General features: G+C 43.8%; 1 protein-coding gene across 2 annotated transcripts in view; it reads right to left on the minus strand.

Annotated features, from left to right (window-relative positions):
• Positions 1–21,904, minus strand: part of acad11 (acyl-CoA dehydrogenase family, member 11) — a 244,274-nt gene that overhangs the window by 132,315 nt on the left and 90,055 nt on the right. Inside the window, exons 1-5 of one of the 2 annotated variants that reach the window (XM_072560416.1) lie at positions 20,063–20,239; positions 13,195–13,294; positions 9,505–9,630; positions 4,244–4,405; positions 3,021–3,185 (exon numbers count right to left, since the gene is read on the minus strand). In XM_072560416.1, the coding sequence (XP_072416517.1) occupies positions 3,021–3,185; positions 4,244–4,405; positions 9,505–9,630; positions 13,195–13,294; positions 20,063–20,190 (681 nt within the window). In that variant the 5' untranslated portion in view covers positions 20,191–20,239. Of the gene's footprint in view, positions 1–3,020; positions 3,186–4,243; positions 4,406–9,504; positions 9,631–13,194; positions 13,295–20,062; positions 20,240–21,904 lie in introns of those variants that run through there. The other variant, XM_072560417.1, reaches the window with a different exon arrangement.

Consider the following 21,904-nt stretch of genomic DNA (forward strand, 5'->3'; position numbering starts at 1 on the left):
GGTTGAGGTTACCAAGAAGGACTCTTCTTCTGAACCTCTCCCCTCGCCCAAGGTGCGGTGACCGTCAGATTAAACCGCCACCAGTTGTGTGTGTCTCTCTCTCTCTAATGAGGGCCCCCCTCTGGTCTGGTAAAACAATGGCGACTCGACTCTGAGTGTTGTAAACCTTTAGAATTCTCGACTGCAGACGTTCAGTCTTTAAGTATCATTAAGGCAGAGGTTGACGGATTTCTGATTGCCAGTGGCACCCAGGATTATGGGGATGGGGTGAGCAAAAGGTATTGAAGTGTTTGATCACCCATGATGGTTTTGAATGGAGGGATTGGCTCTATGAGCTGAATGACCTACTCCCGTTCCTGTATGTGTGCACTACATAGGCAGGAACAAACTGGTCTCTCTCTGCCTTTGGGAATGTAGAAGACAATTTGTAAAGAACAGAAGGAATAGGAACAGGAGAAGACCATTCAGCCCAACGAGCCTGCCCCTCCACTCAATAAGACCATGGACTATCTTCTACCTCATCCCCACTCTCTAACACTACCTCCATATCACTTTATATCAAAAAACATCTCTCAACCCCTGCCTTGAATGTACTCAAGAACTGAACACTCCCTATTCTCTGGGCCAGAGAATCACAATGATCCACAGCCCTTTGAGTGAGTAAATTTCTCCTTCTGCCAGTCCTTAATGGTCACCCTCTTTTCCTGAGATAGAGAGATGTGTTCCAGGCTCCTCAAGAAGGTGAACCATTTTTCAGAGGCCACCCTGTCAAACCCCTGCAACAAAGTATATTTATCTATTAGATCATCTCTCATTCTTCTGAACAGCAGCTAATAACGTCTGGTCCACTGAACCGCACTTCATCGGTCAATCCCATCATTCCAATATATCAATTCACTGAACTTTTCTTGCACTCACTCCAGGGGAAGTATGTCCTTCCCCTTGTGGCAGTCTGGTGGCTCAGTGGTTAGCACTACTGCCTCACAGCGCCAGGGACCCGAGTTCAATTCCCATCTCGGGCGACTGTCTGCATGGAGTTTGTACATTCTCCCCGTGTCTGCATGGGTTTCCTCGGGTGTACCAGTTTCCTCCAACAATCCAAAGCTGTGCAGGTCAGGTGAATTGGCCATGCTAAATTGCTCATAGTGTTACGTGCATTAGTCGGGAAAAATATAGGGGAATGGGTCTGGGTGGGTTGCTCTTCGGAGGGTTGGTGTGGGTTTGTTGAGCCGAAGGGCCTGTTTCCATACTGTAGGGAATCTAATCTAAACTAAAGTAAGAAAATAAATCTACACACTACCCTCAAGGTTTCGCTCCTGTAAATCACCAGTCACTGACAGCTATGAACTGGAAGAACAGCAGATTAAGTGAGGACTATAACGTATTTCAAAATATGCAAATCTGACACTATGCTTTGAGAATTTGAACATATGACAAGTTAAGGCAAGAGGGGCTGGTGCATTGGGAATGTCACTGGATTAGATCCCAATTGATCAAGACAGATCCCAGAGTGAAACCTGGCTTGATAGACAATAAACGTTATCTTTGTAGTTTGCTTATCTTGGCAATCAGTCACTGAATATGTTTGCATGAGGCTGCTAATGTAATTTTCACAAAAGAACAGAAGTTCATTCCACAAAAAAAATTTACACACATAGACACTTATACAACAACTTAACAGCAAAAAGAAACATTCAACCCTTTTCCTTGGAAAATCCCAATAAACTTTGTAATTTCTTCCTCAAATTACTCTTTTCAGCTTTTCTCCCTGAAGTAGCTTAAGACTCTTTCCAATTATGAAAATCTGGTGACTTCTACAAACTCTAAAACTGCCCTCTCCTTGTCTGAGCATAACCGACTAAAGTCCCCACTCACCTGTTTCTGAATAAATGATTTTTTATTCAGTAATTAAATAGCTCTAACCGAGGAGGCCCAGGTTTGAGTCCTGCCTGCTCAAGAAATGAATCATAACAACTCTGATGCTCTGATGATTTTGTTTCTCCAGACTTTTGATTTTTTTCTAACAACCTGTTATTACACAGGTCTGGAGCAGGTGGGACTTGAACCCAGGCCTCCCAGTCCAGGGCTAGGGACTTTACCACTGTGCCGGAAGAGGGCCCTCATGACAACTCTGAACAGGTTGATAAAAAATACCTTCAGCAATTAACTCCCCAGATAACGGGTTGTTTCATTTAGCTTACTTGGAGAAGCTGTCTTTAATTTACTGGCCACGATGACCTTCCAATCTTTGTTTAAAAAGGTCACTTTCACATAACTGAAACCCAAATTCCATTTTCCTCCAATTCCAAATCCAAACACTAATGCTGTTGAGGTAGGTTCAAATCCCACCCCAGTAACCGTACTGGATTCAAACTTAGTTTGTAAAATTTGGAAATTTGGAATCGAAAGTTAGTCTCAGTTGATGACGAAAGTGATACTATTATTGATGATTATAAAAACCCATGTGGTTTGCTAATGACCTTTTGGAAAGGAAATCTGCTGTGATTACTTGGTCTGGCCTACAAGTGACTCCAGACCAAGAGCAAGTTTTAAATCATAAGGGCCATAGATAAGGTGAATGATAAGGAGCTTTTCCCTAGTGTAGGGGAATTCAAAACTAGTGGACATATTTTTAAGATGAGAGGAGAAAGCTTTTAAAAAATCATGAGGGGATTTTTTTTTTACACAGAGAGGTTCATGTGTGGAATGAACTTCCAGAGGAAGTGGTGGATGCAGGTACAGTTACAACACTTAAAAGACATTTGGATAAGTCCATAAATAGGAAATGTTTAGAGGGAAACACGCCAAGCGCAGGCAGGTGAGACGAGTTTAGTTTAGGTTTATGGTCTGCATGGATTGGGGTTGGACCAATGGGTGTGTTTCTGTGCCATATGACTGTTAAGTATGACTCTACGACTCCAAAACACTCTCTGAAAAGATCAATCAGTTCAGGGGACAGGGATCAAATGGCCAGCGATACTCCACACTCAATGAAAGAATAAAAGAGAGAAATGAGTCACCTCAGTGGGGTGAAATACGAAGTTCTCGATTCGGAGGTCACCATGGACTATCACTGCCTCCTGGTCATTATCCGGTAAATTGTTGATCAACCACTCTGAGAGCTTCTCCATGGCAGGAATATCAGCAGGAGCAGCTGCTTTATACTGCGCTGTCCATGTTAATACCTGGATCAGGGAGAGATCATTCCACTTAGCTCCAGGCCGCTGACTGTACCTTCAAACAGCATTCATTTGATCAATGCAGCCCATTCTCAAACACAACTCTCAGGGTTACATCAGTGCTTTGCAAATCACTTCCTGACCTGCTTCTATTTTAATATTTGCAAGTGAATATAACCCTAAACATCACCTAAAACAAGACACGCATAAATCTTAACGGAACACAGAAATTGCTGGAGAAACTCAGCAAGTCTGGCAGCATCTGTGGAGAGAGAAACAGAGGTAATGTTTCGTGTTCTGGTATGAATCTTCCTCAGAATAAACACATCAGCTGAGTAAGACTCAATTTCTCCAGAATTAGAAATTTGATAGTACAGAATATGAGTATTGCTGAAAAAAATCTTCACATGTATAAAATAAATCTGTATGTGATTGATCAACATATAACGATATACCATTTCAATAACACAATGAATACTTCTAAATTAATTTGCAAAAAGTGTGGATGTTTTATATGCCCATGTAGTTTTCAGCTAATCTTACCACAGTCCCCAATGACATCACCTCAAACATACAATCATCATCAAATCCTTACACACCCTCCGCTGCCCCCCTTACACACCCCACGACACCCCCAAACAACACAACGCCCCCTTACATAACCCTGACCTCCCCCCATACACATCTGCGAACCCCATCTTATACACCAGCCGACGCCCCCCCCCTTACACACCCCCCAACCCCCCTTACACACCCCCCAACCCCCCTTACACACACCCCAACCCCCCTTACACACCCCCCAACCCCCCTTACACACCCCCCGACCCCCCTTACACACACCCCCGACCTTACAGATGGCCCATCATGCCTGTTACATAGCGACACTTTGACTGTAACATTGTGAAGTCTAACGTGCGTGTGTCAAAATGGGAATTTTGACTTTGCATTCACGAGTGTTCTCTGTGCACATTCTATTTTCGGACACGTTATATTTGTAAAATCACAGTCATCTAAAAATGCCAGAGGTTCTGATGAACACGAGGTTTTCTATGTGGGAGGTGAACCTGTCTCTTGGAGTAACTGTGCTCCTTGCCAAAGCCCTGCAGTCCCAGTGCTCTCCAGTCGATGGAGTGAAGTCGCGCGATCATTGCCATCATGGCCAAGTACAGGGCACAGCGTTCTGCTGGCTTCACCTCCAGAAGATTCACATCTCGAAATATCCGGCCCTGGATCATAAATAGACAAGAATAAGACAAACCGAGATGAGTTGGTGTCAAGCCTGTAACTCTTGTGCTGTCTGAGTTCATTCGACTGTCACCCATCACCTGGTTTCTAAATAACTGGGTACTTTTCTCAATCTTCTTTCATGGCAAGGCCAACATTTGCTGTCCATCTCTGAATCCTCCTGAACAGAGTGACAAGTAATTGTCAATCACGTTACTGTGGGTCTGGAGGCACATGTAGGCCAGACCAGGTAAGGATGGCAGATTTCCTGCCTGATAAGAGTTAAAAATCACACAACACCAGGTTATAGTCCAACAGGTTTAATTGGAAGCACTAGCTTTCGGAGTGCTGCTCTTTCATCAGGTGGTTGTGGAGGACACAATTGTAAGACACAGAATTTATAGCAAAAGTTTACAGTGTGATGTCACTGAAATTATACATTGAAAAATACCTTGATTGTTTGTTGAGTCTTTCATCTGTTCGAATACCATGATCGTTTCACTTCTTTCATGTGTAAACCACAAAACTTTTTTTTTAAAGTTGCATTCTCAGGTTAACTGTAACAATTGGTGTTAGTTAGACAATATGTTGAAGGTGTTAGCCCCCTGTGTTCTGTGTAACACCTTCAACATATTGTCTCGCTAACACCAATTGTTACAGTTAACCTGAGAATGCAATTTCTAAAAAAAGGTTTTGTGATTTACACGTGAAAGAAGTGAAACTATCATGGCATTCGAACAGATGAAAGACTCAACAGACAATCAAGGTATTTTTCAATGTATAATTTCAGTTACATCACACTGTAAACTTTTGCTATAGATTCTGTGTCTTACAATTGTGTCCTCCACAACCACCTGATGAAGGAGCATCGCTCAGAAAGCTAGTGCTTCCAACTAAACCTGTTGGACTATAGCCTGGTGTTGTGTGATTTTTAACTTTGTACACCCCAGTCCAACACCGGCACCTCCAATTCATTCCTGATCGGAGATTACATCCAAAGTGAAACATGGCCCATGTGAGTGTAGAGAGTTCAGGGAACTTGGTGGGAATTTGCTGCAGAAGAAAATAGGTGCATTTTTTGCTTGTTTTATTTTTGGCTGGTAGTTTGTAAGTTTTTTTTTAAACAGGATAAATTGAAGGCCAAGATCATGGGCCCAGCGTAAAAGTGTCATATCAGGTCAACACATAAGTTCTTTTATTTTGGTAATAGCTACTAATTTGACTATCTATTATGGGTTGCCTTGTGATTTGAAGGTAAACAGGGGAAATATGTACAGGCCACAAACTGAAAGACAGTGTTCCTTTTTATATAAAAATCAAATTAAGAATGAAGTACATCAAACTTTGATTTATCTGGTACCTTATCAACTGGCTCTCTTGATAAACTGGCAAAAAATTATATATCTGAAATACTGCTAAGTAATTATGGTGTAAATAAAGTACAATAGTAATGGGTGTACCCCGGTATTATGTTTCTGTTTCTTACTGTGTGTTTTTACATTGAATTTAGGAGGGGTGTTGATGTTTTTACATTTTTTTTAATGGATGTTGATGTCTCAAATCTTTGCTTGATCAGGGTTTGCTGTGGTTATGTGTACCTTATGATTATCGGAATATTTGACCAACTGGCACACTCCTGGTCCCATAGATGCTGGTTGATAAAAGGTTTTCTGTGATTAAAACAGATGTGGGGCCAGGTGGTATACTGTAACTGAATGATGTCAGAGTTGGTAGACTGCATTGTGGTTCAGAGTGACCACATAGGGTTGTACAAAATGGAAAGTACTTATTCAGTTCCTTTGCCATTTCTTTGTTCCCAACTGGGAAACATAAGGAGAGAGTTATTCTGGTGGGATAGGCTTGTATTCCATGATTACAATGACATTTCTCTTTTTCTCCACCCCCCACACCCCTCCCCGTCTCGAATGGCTCCTTGCACCATGGTGCTATGGTTAATTTACTCATTCTCCCTACAGCCCCATTCTCATCCATTAGATTACTTACAGTGTGGAAACAGGCCCTTTGGCCCAACAAGTCCACACCGCCCCGCCGAAGCGCAACCCACCAATACCCCTACCCCTACCCCTACATCTACCCCTTACCTAACACCACGGGCAATTTAGCATGGCCAATTCACCTGACCTGCACATCTTTGGACTGTGGGAGGAAACCGGAGCACCCGGAGGAAACCCACGCAGACACGGGGAGAACGTGCAAACTCCACACAGAGAGCCGCCTGAGGCGGGAATTGAACCCGGGTCTCTGGCGCTGTGAGGCAGCAGTGCTAACCACTGTGCCACTGTGCCACCCATCCATAGAGGGAGTGAGAATCTTAAACTTGTTAAACAACCTCAAGGTCTAAGGCTCCTTCATCACTACCTCCTAGATCCCTCTACCTGCCTTGTTGTTCGTCACACCCTCTGGTCCCTGACTACTGACTAATGGAAAGGCATGACTGCCTCCTGAAACAGTGTCCAGATAACTCTTACCCCCTCCCTGATGTGTCACACAATGTTCAAAGCTCAAATTCCAGTTCATCAACTTTGAGCCAGTGTTCCTCAAGCAAGTTAGACGAAGGAGAGCTAGTGGACATGATCTACTTGAATTTCCAGAAGGGTTTTGACAAGGTGCAGTACAGGAGACTCTTAAATAAGATAAGAGCCCGTTGTGTTCGGGCAAGGTACTGGCCTGGATAGAGATTTGGCTGATTGGCAGATGGTAGAGAGTTGGAATAAAGAGGTCTTTTTCAAAATGGCAACTGGGGACGAGAGGAGCTCTGCAGAGTCAGCATTGGGATCTGAACCAATCATATCATACATTAACAATCTGAATGAAGGAACTGAGGGCATTGATGCTAAGTTTGCAGGCGACGTGAAGATGGGTGGAGGGACAGGTAGTGTTGAGGAAAGGCAGGTTGTAAAAGCACTTATGGAGTTATACAGCACAGAAACAGACCCTTCGGTCCAACGCATCTGCGCCAGCCAGACATCCCAATCTGACCTATTCCCATTTGCCAGCATTTGGGTTATCCCATTAAACCCTTCCTATTCATATACCCATCCAGACACCTTTTAAATGTTGTAATTGTACCAGCCTCCACCACTTCCTGTAGCAGCTCATTCCATACACCCACCACTGTCTGTGTGAAAAGGTTACCCCTCAGGTCCTTTTTAAACCTTTCCCCTCTCAACCATGCCCTCTGGATCTGAACTTCCCCTACCCTGAGGGAAAGGCCTTGCCTATTTACCCTGTCCGTGCCCCTGATCATTTTATAAACCTCTGTAAGGTCACCCCTCAGTCTCTGAAGCTCCAGGGAAAACAGCCCCAGCCTGTTCAGCCTTTCTCCATAACTCAATCCCTCCAATCCCGGAATAACACCCTTGTAAATCTTTTCTGCACCGTCTAAGTTTAACAACATCCTTCCTATAGAAGGGTGACAGGCTAGGAGAGTCGGCAGAAATGGTAGATAGAATACAATGTGGGAAAATGTGAGGTAATGCACTTTAGTAGGAAGAATAGAAATGTAGAGTATTTTTAAACAGTCTTTTTGGAAATTAGATTAGATTAGATTACTTACAGTGTGGAAACAGGCCCTTTGGCCCAACAAGTCCACACTGACCCGCCGAAGCGCAACCTGCCCATACCCCTACATACATCCCTTTTTACCTAACACTACGGACAATTTAGCATGACCAATTCACCTGACCTGCACATCTTTGGACTGTGGGAGGAAACTGGAGCACCTGGAGGAAACCCACGCAGACACGGGGAGAATGTGCAAACTCCACACAGTCAGTCGCCTGAGTCGGGAATTGAACCCAGGTCTCTGGCGCTGTGAGGCAGCAGTGCTAAAATCTGAAGCACAAAAGGACTTGGGAGTCCTAGTTCAGGATTGTCAAGACTAACTTACAGGTTCACTTGGCTGTTAGGAACACAGATTCATTTCGAGAGGGTTAGATTACAAGCGCAGAGATGTACTGCTGAGGCTGTATAAGACTCTGAGGAGGTTCACAAGGATGATTCTGGGGACACAGGGCTTGTCATACGCGAAGCAGTTAAGGACTCTGGGTTTGTACTCAGTAGGGTTTAGAAAAATATGGGGGCATCTGAGTGAAACTTACAGAATACTGACAGGCCTGGATAGAGAGGATAAGGAGAGAATGGATCACCCTTTTACAACTGATATGAGGAAGAATTTGGTCAGCCAGATGGTGGTGAATCTACAGAATTAATTGTCGCAAAGATCAAGGCATTGAGTGTGTTAAGACCAATTGATTGGTTCTTGATTGGTAAAGAGATAAGGGTTATTGGAAGAAGGCAGAATGGAGTTCAGAAACATATCAGCCATGATTGAATGGCACAGCTGACTCAATGGGCCAAATGGTCTAATTCTCCTCCTATATCTTATGGTCTTTATAATTGAATTTGTTTTGCCGTTATTTCAGATTGTAACAACTCACTATACAAAGACATTGTGCATCTTCCTCCACCCCAAGCCTCAGCTCCTTTGCCAGCTTAATGACATGTGAAAACAGTTTGTCTCTATCTAAGGAATTGCTCAGTTGGTCTACATCCCCAGTAACCTCCTGCTCAGTTCCTCAATACTAACTGGGCCCGTCAATTTTGGTCTAACTTTACCTCATAATGGGGAGGGATCCCAGTTGGCTCATGATGCTAGAAGTCCTGACCATGAACTCTGAACTAGAGGGCCCATATAGAGACAGATGGGGTTAGGTTAGAATGACATCACAGTCAGCACAGACATTGTGGGCCAAAGGGCCTGTTCATGTGCTGTACTCTTCTGCATTCCCTTTCAAAACCCTTCGGGATTAAACTTTCCTTTCAGCTTCTCAGCTCCAAGAGGAACATGTCGGTTTATCCCGACTCCCCACAATGCAGAAGTCTGTCATCCCTAGTACCAGTCTGGCAAATCACCTCCGCACCGTCGGAATTAGGGAAGGAATTGTTCAGAGACTATTCACTCTGCTTTTCCCATCGTGGGCACAGACCAAAACACCGGAATTAAAAAGCATACTCCAACTTAAATTATTTAAACATCTGCTGAGCTGTAAACGTTTTCTCATAAATGCACATAACGTACCTGCACACACTCCATCACATAGAAGTCAGTGCCAACAATGGAATGGTCATCTACAAACATCAATGGCTTCGGTACAGGAAATCCCACCTCAAATAATGCCTTTTGCACCCGATATTCTCTAGCCACCTGAAAAAGAGAAACAAAAACAGTCTCTGGGTGTTTCTCCTTCCCTCACACCCTTTATTGAAGCAACTTTATTTATAGTCCTTCTTTACTTGATTTGATTTATTATTGTCACATGTACCACGTAAAGCTCTTTGTTTTGTGTGAAGTACAGTCAGATCATACCATACAACGATTACATCAATAAGTGATAATTGTCAATATCCACGAGACCATAGGCATTTCTCTTCACTAGACAGGAACAATTAGTTTATATCAGGACAGACTAATTGACCTTTGGAGCCCACTCTGCAATCCAATATGGTCATGGCAACTGTTTAAGATCGTGGCTGATCATCCAACCCATAACTCTTTCCTCCTTTTAGCCCTAAGAACTAGATCTCCCTCTTTCTTAAATATTCAATCTTTTGGCAGAGAATTCCACACAGCACTGCTGCCTCACAGCGCCAAGGACCTGGATTCAATTCCAGCCTCGGGCGACTGTCTGTGTGGAGTTTGCACATTCTCCCCGTGTCTGCGTGGGTTTCCTCCGGGTGCTCCGGTTTCCTCCAACATTCCAAAGATGTGCAGGTCAGGGTGGGTTGGCCATGCAAGATTACTCCATTGTGTCCAGGGTATGTGTTGTTTAGATGGATTAGCCATGGTGAATGCAGGGTTACAAGGGAACAATAGAGGGGGGGTCTGGGTGCGATGCTCTATGGAGGGTCGGGTGTGGACCCATTGGATTGAATGGCTTGCTTCCACTTTGCAGGGTTCCCATGATTCTCTTTGGGTGAAGACATTTCTCCTCACCTCAATCCGAAATGGCCTACCCCATATTCTTAGACTGTGGCCTCTGGGTCTGGATTCCCTGGTGATTGGGAACATCCTTCCTGCATTTATCCTGCCTAGTCCTGTTTACATTTTATAGTTCTGTATGAGAGCCTCATTCTTAACTCCAATGCAAACAGCTAAAAGGACAGCACTCTGCATCAAACATGTGTTGCTTGCATTATAACATGTACTACAAAAGTACTACATTGGCTGAGAAGAGACTGTGGTTGTCATAGGAGCTTTATAAATGCAAGCCAGAAATATACAGCACAGAACAGAGTCTTTGATCCAACTCGTCCATCCTGACCAGACACTCTACATTAATCTAGTCCCAATTGGCCCATATCCCTCTAAACCCTTCCCGTTCATGTACCCATTCACATGCCTTTTAAATGCTGTGATTGTACCAGCCTCCACCACCTCCTCTGGCAGCTCATTCCATACACACACCACCGTCTGTGTGAAAAAGTTGCCCCTCAGGTCCCTTTTAAATCTTTCCCCTCTTAAACCTAGGCCTTCTAGTTCTGGACTCCACTACCCTGGGGGAAAGACCTTGTCTATTCACCCTATCTATGTCCCTTACGATTGTATAAACCTCGATAAGGTCACCCCCTCAGCCTCTGATGCTCCAGGGAAAACAGCTCCAGTCTATTCAGCCTGTCCCTGGAGCTCAAACGCTCCAATCCTGACCACACCCTTGTAAATCTTTTTCTGAACTCTTTCTAGTTTCACAACATTGTTCCGATAGCAGGGAGACCAGAATTACAGACAATTTTCCAAAAGTGGCCTTAACAGTGTCCTATATTGCCACAACATAACACCACCGCCCCACCACCCCAAATCCTATACTCAATGCTCTGATCTATAAAGGTATCTTTCATTTTAGGAGACCCTACCAATAAGAACAAGTATAAAGTACTTTGGAAGTATTGTTACTGTTATAGGAAAGATGGCAGCCAAGTTGCACACAGCAAGCTCCCACAAACACCAAAAGTGTTAACAGTGAGAATGAGTGCTAGTGTTTTGAGGATAAATATTGCCCAGACTATCCTGCTCTCCATCAAGGTACTGCAGTGTCTTAGTCACTTGGGATTTTCTGCTTGAGCTCTGGGGCAGGAACTGACTCTCAAATTTCTGACTTAGCCACAAAACTGACTACCGCCCAGTGGCCTTAACTTGGATGGTCATAAAGTGCTTTGAAAGGCTGGTCATGGCATTAGTCAACTCCAACCTCCCCACCATTCTTGACCCACTCCAATTTGCCTATCGGACCAACAGATCCACGCCAGATGCCATATCATTTGCTCTTCACTCCTCCCTGGAACATCTTGGCACCAAGAATAGCATGTAAGATTCCTAAGCATTGACTACATTTCAGCCTTCAATACTATTATCCCCTCGAGAATGATTACTAAACTTAGTGATCTCGGACTAAGCCCCATTCTCTGCAACTGGATCCTGAGTTTCCTGACCCAAGGGCCACAATCAGTGAAGATTGGGGACAATATTTCATCGTCACTAACACTCAACACTGGAGCCCCCCCCCAGGGGGTGTGTACTCAGCACCCTACTATACTCACTGTATACCTATGACTACGTCGCGAAATACCAGACTAATGCCATTTACAAGTTCACTGATGACAATACCATAGTCAGTCGAATCTCAGATGGGGACAAACCAGATAAACGACAGGAGGTCTGGAAAAATGGTGCACTGAGAACAACCTAGCTCTCAATGCCGGCAAGTCCAAGGAACTCATTATTGACTTTCGGTGGGATGTTACTCATGCCCCCCGCCCCCAGACATTAATAGCACAGAGGTGAAACGAGTGGAGAGTGTCAAGCTCCTGGGAGTGGTCATCCACAACAAGCTTTCTTGGACTCTTCATGTGAACGCGCTGGTTACAAAGGCCCAACAACGTCTCTTCTTCCTCAGGCAGCTGAGGAAATTTGGCATGACGGCGAATATCCTTGCCAACCTTTAGAGGTGCGTCATCGAGAGCATTCTGCCTGGATGTATCACTACCTGGTATGGCATCTGTACCAGTCAAGATCGGAGACAGTTACAGAGACTGGTGAACTCAGCCCTGACAATCACAAAGGCCAACCTCCCATCTATAGAATCCATCCATCAGGCCCACTGTCAAGGAAAGGCCACCAGCATTCTCAAAGATCCATCCCACCCTGACAATGCTTTTCCACAACCTCAACCATCAGGGAGAAGGTACAGAAGCCTGAACACCCAGACCAGCCGATTTCACAACAGTTTCTACCCTACTGCTGTTAGAATATTGAATGGACTCAAAAACTCTTAACATTGGCCTGTACCTGTGTTTTTGTTTTTGCTGCTATTTACCTATTAATTACTTATCCATGCTACTTAGCTCTGTGATCTGCCTGTGTTGCTCGCAAGACAAAGCTTTTCACGGTGCTTCGGTACACGTGACAATAAATTCAATTCAATTCAATTCAATGTAATTGAGCTGCAGCTGACAAATAAGGAAGGCTGATACCAACCAGTGCCCGGTCACAGTTGGCACTTGGGTAGCACCACCATCTTTTTTTTCCCCTTTCTCAGATTAAAATCACTTTTTTTGTCTTAAACCAGAGTTAACGGCAGTACTTGAGTTCCTGTGACAAGATTGCGATCGTTGTAAGTACTATCAATATCTTTTTTTAATGATCACAGTGCAAAGCAAGAGTGAACATCCCGTCCAGAAAGCCCAGTTTTTTCGTTTCCCTTCATTGCTGTACCTGATGTGCTCCTTTCAGGAGTGTCCCAGGGGGTCTCTTCCTCAGCACATACTCTTTGTCTCCCTTCTGTAAATGGAATGTTGGGTTGGACTGTCCCCATCTAGTGCAGAACACAATAGGAACTAATATTAGGAACACGTACATTACTCCAGTCTGGAGGTTTTTAATTTATAATTTTTAATTTGTTTTTAATTTGCGGGCGGCACGGTGGTACAGTGGTTAGCACTGCTGCCTCACTGCACCAGAGACCCAGGTTCAATTCCTGCCTTAGGCAACTGACTGTGTGGAGTTTGCACGTTCTCCCTGTGGCTGCGTGGGTTTGCTCCAGTTTCCTCCCACAATCCAAAGATGTGCAGGTCAGGTGAATTGGCCACGCTAAATTGTCCGTAGTGTTAGGTGCAGGGGTAAACATAGGGGAATGGGTCTGGGTGGGTGCGCTTCGGTGGGTCGGTGTGGACTTGTTGGGCCAAAGGGCCTGTTTCCACACTGTAAGTAATCTAATCTACAATGGTATTGGGTGGGGCGAGGGGGAGGTGACAATTAATTTTGTGACAATGAAATGTTTCTCTCATTGTCTCCAATTGTCAAAGTACTTAAGCAATGTCTGACTATTTGAGCCAAGAACCAAAATTGCTGGAGAAATTCAGCAGGTCTGGCAGCATCTGTGGAGAAAAAAGCACAGTCCATGTTTCGGGTCTAGTGATGCTTCACCAGAAGTAGTAGTGTACTGAGGAAAGGGAGTGGAGGGTATAAAGGAATGGGAGGATAATGAAGATAGAGCTCAGAGGGAGAGAAAGACAAGCAAACAATAGTTAACGGTAACCCAGGGGAAGGAGAACCCATGGGGACCATAAGTGAATGGAAATGGGTTGGCTGTGCTAACGGAAATCTGTGATGACAGGTTCTGGGGTGTGGGGCGGGGGAAAGGACATGGGCAAAGGTGCTCAGACCCTAACATTGAGTTCTGAAGGCTGCATTGTCCCTTGAGCAGAAAACCATGGGAGTCAATGGGCTTATGGCAGATATTGGTGGCCAGCCTTTCCCCAGAAGTGGAAACAGATGTCAAGGAAGGCGGAGGTGAGGGTAGGAGTTAGATATGGACCAGGTGAAGGAAAGTGCAGGGCAGCTATTGGAAGCAAAATTAACACATTTTTCCAATTCCAGACAAGTGAGGGAAACAGCATCGATGATAACCTCAATGAACTGGAGAAAGAGTTCCAGGAAGGAACTGAAGTCGGAATGTTCCACGTACCCCCCCAAAAGAGACAGGCATTACTGGGACCTATGCAGGTACCCATGAGCACACTATTGATCTGAAAAAAGTGAAATGAGTTCAAGAAGAAGTTGTCCAAATTTCACAATTTGAAGTTCTGACAGTCAATCTGACTGATTTTAATTGTGTGTTTTCAACAAACTATTCCTTCAAGACTAAAAGAAGACATGCTCGCATAACAATGTCTCAAAATGTCGTACAGCTAATGAAGCGCTTCTGATGTGTAATGCAGAAAGCACAGCAGCCAATCTGTGCACAGTGCACTCCCGTAGTCAGCAATGATATAGGAACCAGATAACACCCTAACTTTTCCAACCTGGGACAGAAGTGCAATTTGTTTAGCTGCCTTAACAAACCTGTGGAGACCAATCCAGGAAATATCGCAACTAGCAGCGCCGAGGAACTGTAGAAACCGTGACCTTTTTCACACCAACAAACAGGCCATATCCTTCCGTTTAAATATTCTCAAGCCACTTCAACAGCTACAGTACTTAGAATCAGTGAACAGGTAAGGTAAATGTGGGTGTAGGGTGACAGCAAAGGGTAGGTCAAGAGGCCAGGTCTATTACTTCAGGGTCAGTGAGGGTGTCATCTCCCACAGTGGGGAATCAAAAAGTGTGGTGTTGAAAATGATCATTCCTGATGAAGAGCTTATGCTCGAAAAATTAATTCTCCTGCTCCTCAGATGCTGCCTGACCTGCTGTGCTTCCCAGTACCATACTCTTCGACGGTGATCACCGCAGCATCTGCAGTCATCACTTTCTCCATGTCAGTGGGGAGTTGAGTGTTCAATTTACCAGTTACCCAGGAGCTAGAGGACGTTTATAATTCAGTAACTTTGTCTGGGTAATTGCTAGACCTTTGAGACTAAACATTCCCAATTCTCCAATTCCAGATGACTGGTAATTTCCTGGACAATTTCCAGATTTGGGATTTCCACATGGTTGCAACTCTGCCCTACCCTGCAGAAACAATTATCCAGGTTGTTGGAACTTCTGATGCGATTGTTATGAAAATGTGGGTGTACTGTACTTTTGAGAGAGTTAAAAGCAACAGAACTACCTGACAGAACCAAGTGTTCTGAAAAGAAATATAATGTAACATTTGGTTGAACAACTCAATTAGCTGGTTGCCTGGAGATGACAAAACAGATTCGAATTAGGCCAATCAGTTTAAATTATACCCTGAAAAATACCAAACTCCAATCCAGTTTGAATTTAGTATATTTACCATCTTAAAAGCCAATGACACAATCCGATGAGTTGGGGGTATAAGTCTGGGAAAAATCGAACAGTTGGGAGGAGAACTGCCAAGCCAACAACATCTGCACGCTGCCCAGAAAATAGCTCTCTTAAAGGTACCTTTATCAAACAGTAACTTCTGAAGCAGAATCCGCAAGAAGAAAAGAAGACAGGAATACAGAGAAAATTGAAAGCTGCCTGGTTTTGAGACAAGAAGTTTTGTTTCATAAATTGTAATCATGAGTTTTATCGGACTAGTATTATAGAAGGGAGGTTAAAGATAGGTTAGAGTAAAGAATTGTAAATAGGTGCTAGTTAATTATTCTCTGTTAAATTTTAAGAATTAAAGTTGTCAATTTTTACTTTAACTAGTTCTTGGCCTATTGAATTTTCACAGATTACTGCAAGGGATAAATCTTTTCTGTGTTGCTGGTTTTTAAATTAAGCAGGAGAGTTTACCCCGTGTTGTAACACTATGTTAGTAGTAAAGGTTAAGGGATCAATACTGGCCAGGACACCAGAGAAACCCCAATAGCAACTCTTCAAAAAAGTGTTTGACAGTGACCTGAGAAAGCAACTGACATTTCATCTAAAATACTCCCTCCTTGGTGCAGTTCAGGGAGTATTGGCATGGAATATTTGCCACTTGAACCTGTAACATTCTAATCCTGAGTGGTCTTATAGAGTAACACCTGACACCATTGAGTGAAATTAGCACATACCTGCCATTAAATACAGAGTTTATTATCTGAGAGTTCACTAGCCCCTGATTATCTTTGCACTTGTTTCAAAGGACCAGGGAAATGATGGCTAGAACATCATCTTGTGTTTGACTTGTTTTAAAAACATGCTAACGATAATTTTAGAGTTGGCTGTTTAACACTACTTAAGGAATGGTGCAGTGGAACCTCCAACCGTGATGGGATCCATAAAGCTCAGTAGACATCAAAGGCCGGTCTGAGAATGCCATATAGCCTGCTGTCTTCACACTGTCCAGAACAGGGCATCCTGTTATGTTCCAATATCATCTACATCAGATGCCAACAAAAGCAAACCAGCAATAAAACAGCATTGGAACGTTCAATAATTTTAACAACATTTCAGTACACAGATGGCACAAAGATCATGAGGCAGGATTATTTTATTCCATCAGGGGCGATACAAATATATTGGGAAAACAACATTAAGTTGAAAAACAAATTACAATCGGTTCTGCTCTAACACTTTTTTTTCAACGCAGTTGAAGAATTTAGACTGTTGTTTGCAGAATGTGAACTTTCTTTACCTGTATTGGCTATAATACAATTCTGGTAAAAACAATGACTGCAGATGCTGGAAGCTACTTGGATGCTGCCTGAACTGCTGTGCTCTTCCAGCACCACTAATCCAGAATATAATACAATTCTGGCCACATTAGTGTAAATGGCATGGCTATTGCATGATTTTCTTAATGTGAAATCGCATGAGAATGGAATTATCACGTTATATCAGAACCGATTATACATGTGCAGTTCATATCTTGTTGAGTAAATTATTTAAGTGACTTTCCCTCTATAAAGTCTCTTTCTTACAAAGGCATCCTTTCCTTTAGAGAGGTTCTGCTTAACTGCTTGAACTCGCTATTTGTTCCACAGTTATTCACATTATGTATTATAGATCAACATAACATGAAAAACTCTGGAGAAAATCCTGATCCTGAACTGCAAGTGGTCATTAAATTTCATGCCACCTCTACTCCCACGTTTTGCAGCCACAGGATAGTGTCAAACCTGCTGCAGGACATTTGAAAGCTGAATTAATGTCAAATTAATAAAGTAACAATAAATTAAATGTTACATAGAACATAGAACATAGAACAATACAGCACAGAACAGGCCCTTCGGCCCACGATGTTGTGCCGAACTTCTAACCTAGATTAAGCACCCATCCATGTACCTATCCAAATGCCGCTTAAAGGTCGCCAATGATTCTGACTCTACCACTCCCACGGGCAGCGCATTCCATGCCCCCACCACTCTCTGGGTAAAGGACCCACCCCTGACATCTCCCCTGTACCTTCCACCCTTCACCTTAAATTTATGTCCCCTTGTAACACTGTGTTGTACCCGGGGAAAAAGTTTCTGACTGTCTACTCTATCTATTCCTCTGATCATCTTATAAACCTCTATCAAGTCACCCCTCATCCTTCGCCGTTCCAAGGAGAAAAGGCCGAGAACTCTCAACCTATCCTCGTACGACCTACTCTCCATTCCAGGCAACATCCTGGTAAATCTTCTCTGCACCCTCTCCAAAGCTTCCACATCTTTCCTAAAGTGAGGCGACCAGAACTGCACACAGTACTCCAAATGTGGCCTAACCAAAGTCCTGTACAGCTGCAACATCACTTCACGACTCTTGAATTCAATCCCTCTGCTAATGAACGATAATACACCATAGGCCTTCTTACAAACTCTATCCACCTGAGTGGCAACCTTCAAAGATCTATGTACATAGACCCCAAGATCCCTCTGTTCCTCCACCTGACTAAGAGCCCTACCATTAACCCTGTATTCCACATTCTTATTTGTTCTTCCAAAATGGACAACCTCACACTTGGCAGGGTTGAACTCCATCTGCCACTCCTCAGCCCAGCTCTGCATCATATCTAAGTCCCTCTGCAGCCGACAACAGCCCTCCTCACTGTCCACAACTCCACCTATCTTCGTATCATCTGCAAATTTACTGACCCACCCTTCGACTCCCTCATCTAAGTCATTAATAAAAATTACAAACAGCAGAGGACCCAGAACCAGACCCAGTTACATTGGGGAAGCTTGGTTAACCTTGAATCTCCAAGGGAATATGGAATGTTTTACTACATAAAAACACTATATCAATGTAAGTTGTTGTTGACATACTCAAACGTCCATCCTCCAGCCCTCCATCCATCTTAGCCATTTGGGCTGGAGCACTGGAAGCACATTTTCCAAATTTGCTGATTCCACCAAATCACTGGATGTAACCAATACATAGCCATAGGCCATAACAAGATACATGGAAACATTATAAACAAAGCTGAACAGGTGTGTCTTTGGCAAACTAACCTTTTTGTACAGAAAAATGCAATCATGAATAAGGTGGCCGGTTCCTCATTCAAACATAACTTTTAAATCACAGAACAGCCAGGGGGGGAGGTGGAAACAGCAAAACTTGTGACTGATGCATACGACTTGGATATGTCAGAACAGTGGGTAAAAACAATGACTGCAGATGCTGGAAACCAGATTTTGGATTAGTAGTGCTGGAAGAGCACAGCAGTTCAGGCTGCATCTGAGGAGCATCAAAATCGACTTTTCGGGCACAGTGCTCCAGTATGACCAGTACATTCATTTCCCAGTGTTACTGGTTGTTCCCTCTGTTTGAAATAACAAGTGACTACAGACATTCCCCAGATTACAAACAGATTCCCTTCCTGAGTACGTTCATAAATTGATTGTATGCAAGTTGGAATACAATAGGGTACCTTATAAAATATCTAGCTATCAGATAGAGTCATAGAGGTGTACAGCACAGAAACAGACCCTTTGGTTCAATTTGTCCATGCCGACCAGATATCTCAACCCAATCTAGTCCCACCTGCCAGCACCCAGCCTATATCCCTCCAAACTGTCAACCAGCAAGAACAAACTTTCATGTCAGATGTTGAAAGTTAGTAATTGTTGGAAGTACATGAGTTTGTGAGGCAAGCAGCCTCTGTAGAAGCACAGTACTGACACAAACTAATTAAACATTTTCAAAACAAATTTAACACTGGGATTCACTAATCTAGTTACAGAACTGAAAAACAGAATTAATGTTAAAAACTTCTGTTGACCTTTAAACTGCGAATACCTGTGTGTCACGTGACTATGTCACATGATCAACCTTCCAAATGTAGCCAGGCTTTGCTACATTCCTGCCTTGTAAACATTTGAATATGTTGGAGCAACATGTTGTAGCTTTATCCTCTCCCTGCCGGCCTATCCTATTTGAAGCTGTCCTGGGGGCAGACACAGCCAGGGAATCACCGATTCTAGATTTTAGTAAATTGGCATATTGTTCCTCCGATTTCTTGAAATCTCCATCGTTTGCTGCTGCAGCAGCAGCAGCAGTGAGTGAAGCTCTGGGGTCAATGAGGGTTTTTTCCCAAAAATCTCACTTCGGTTGTGCAGTCCCTGAGACTGGAGAAGCCCGGGGTCTCAGAGAGACCCTGGGATCTTTCACTGGTCACAGCACAGATCGCTCCTGCTTCTCTCGGCTCTGGGCCACTGCAAACCCGGGCCACACACAGCAGTGAAATGGTAACCGCCTGACCCCCCTGAATTCTGAGTGTTACCTGTACTGTCTGACGGTGAAAGGTTGCCCCGGGTCTTGAGGAAACCCTGGGATCCCTGCAGACAGCACTCTCTCCACTGCCTCTTCATCAAAGCCATGGTTCTCCCGGACTGGAGTAGTGTCAGCCATGGTGTAGAGAAGAGATTTCAGCAACTCATCTGGGTTTTTGTTTTGTCCAAAGATCCCACTAGAGGGAACCCTTAAGGTAATATGTGAGGAAACCTCTTACAGAAGAAAAACATTCGAGCTAGGACCAGGAGTAGACAAGGTAAAAACAATGACTGCAGATGCTGAAAATCAAATACTGGATTAGTGGTGCTGGAAGAGCACAGCAGTTCAGGCAGCATCCAACGAGCAGCGAAATCGCTGCTCGTTGGATGCTGCCTGAACTGCTGTGCTCTTCCAGCACCACTAATCCAGGAGTAGACAGTTCATAGAACATAGAACAATACAGCACAGAACAGGCCCTTCGGCCCACGATGTTGTGCCGCACATTTGTCCTAGCTTAAGCACCCACCCATGTACCTATCCAGTTCAGTCCCATCCATTCCAAAGGTTTGTCTTGTGAATAGAGACGGGAGTAATTTAGACCTAATACTGTCTGAAGTTTAGAATGATTTGGAGACGTCGGTGTTGGACTAGGGTGGACAAAGTTAAAAATCACACAGCGCCAGGTTATGGTCCAACAGGTTTATTTGGAAGCACTAGCTTTCGGAGCACTGCTCCTTCATCAGGTGGTTATCTGATGATGGAACAGTGCTCTGAAAGCTAGTGCTTCCAAATAAACCTGTTGGACCATAACCTGGTGTTGTGTGATTTTTAACTTTGGAATTTAGAATAATGAGAGGAGGTCTCATTGAGGTGTGTAATATGCTAAAGGGGTTTGACCAAGCAAATGTAGAGAGGATGTGAAAACAGAAATTGTTAGAGAGCTATTTAATACAATCCAATTCATCTCAACCTCAATTCCATTTTCCTGCCTGCTCTCCATAACCCTTCAACTCTATACTGACTAATAATCTGTCTATCTCCTTAAATTTACTCAATCACTGAATCCTCACAGTGAGGAAGCGGGCCATTCTGCCCATTGAGCTCATACCAACCCTCCGAAGAGAATCCCACCCAGACCCACCCTTATATTTCCCATGGTTAATCCACCGAGCCTGCACATCCCTAGATACTATAGGCAATCCTGCACATCGTTGGACTGTGGGATGAAACCAGAGCATCCAGAGCAAACCCACGCAGACACCGGGAGGATGTGTAAACTCCACACAGTTGCCCAAAGATGGAATTGAACCCAGGTCCCTGGCACTGTGAAGCAGCAGTGCTAACCACTGAGCCACCGTGCCACCCAAAAAGTGCAGAGGACTTCACCATAGGATGGTCTCAAACCACCAACCAATCACACTGACCCATTGCACTAAGATACTGATGTCCTGACATCCACAGCGCTCTGGGGGAGTGAATTCCACAGATTCATGACTGTTTGAGAGAAGTAATTTCCCCTCATCTCTATCTTAAATCAGCCACCCCTTATCCTAAACCTCTGACCTCGTTGTACATTGCCCCACTTGGGGAAACATCCTCACTATAAAAATACCCCGCAGATGCCAGAAACCTTTTCTGAGGAAACGTCACTGGACCCGAAACATTAACTCTGCTTTCTCCCTATGGCTGCTGTCAAACCTGTTGAGTTTCTGTAGCAATTTCTGCTTCTGTTTAACATCCTCTTTATATCTACGTTGTCAATCTCATTTAGTATCTTACATTCCTCAATTAGATTCCTCATTCTTCTAAACTCCAGACAGTATAGGCCTAAACTGCTCAATCTCTCTTCAGA

The sequence above is a fragment of the Chiloscyllium punctatum genome, chromosome 41 (genome assembly GCF_047496795.1).
Source record: "Chiloscyllium punctatum isolate Juve2018m chromosome 41, sChiPun1.3, whole genome shotgun sequence".
In the NCBI taxonomy this organism is placed as follows: domain Eukaryota; kingdom Metazoa; phylum Chordata; class Chondrichthyes; order Orectolobiformes; family Hemiscylliidae; genus Chiloscyllium; species Chiloscyllium punctatum.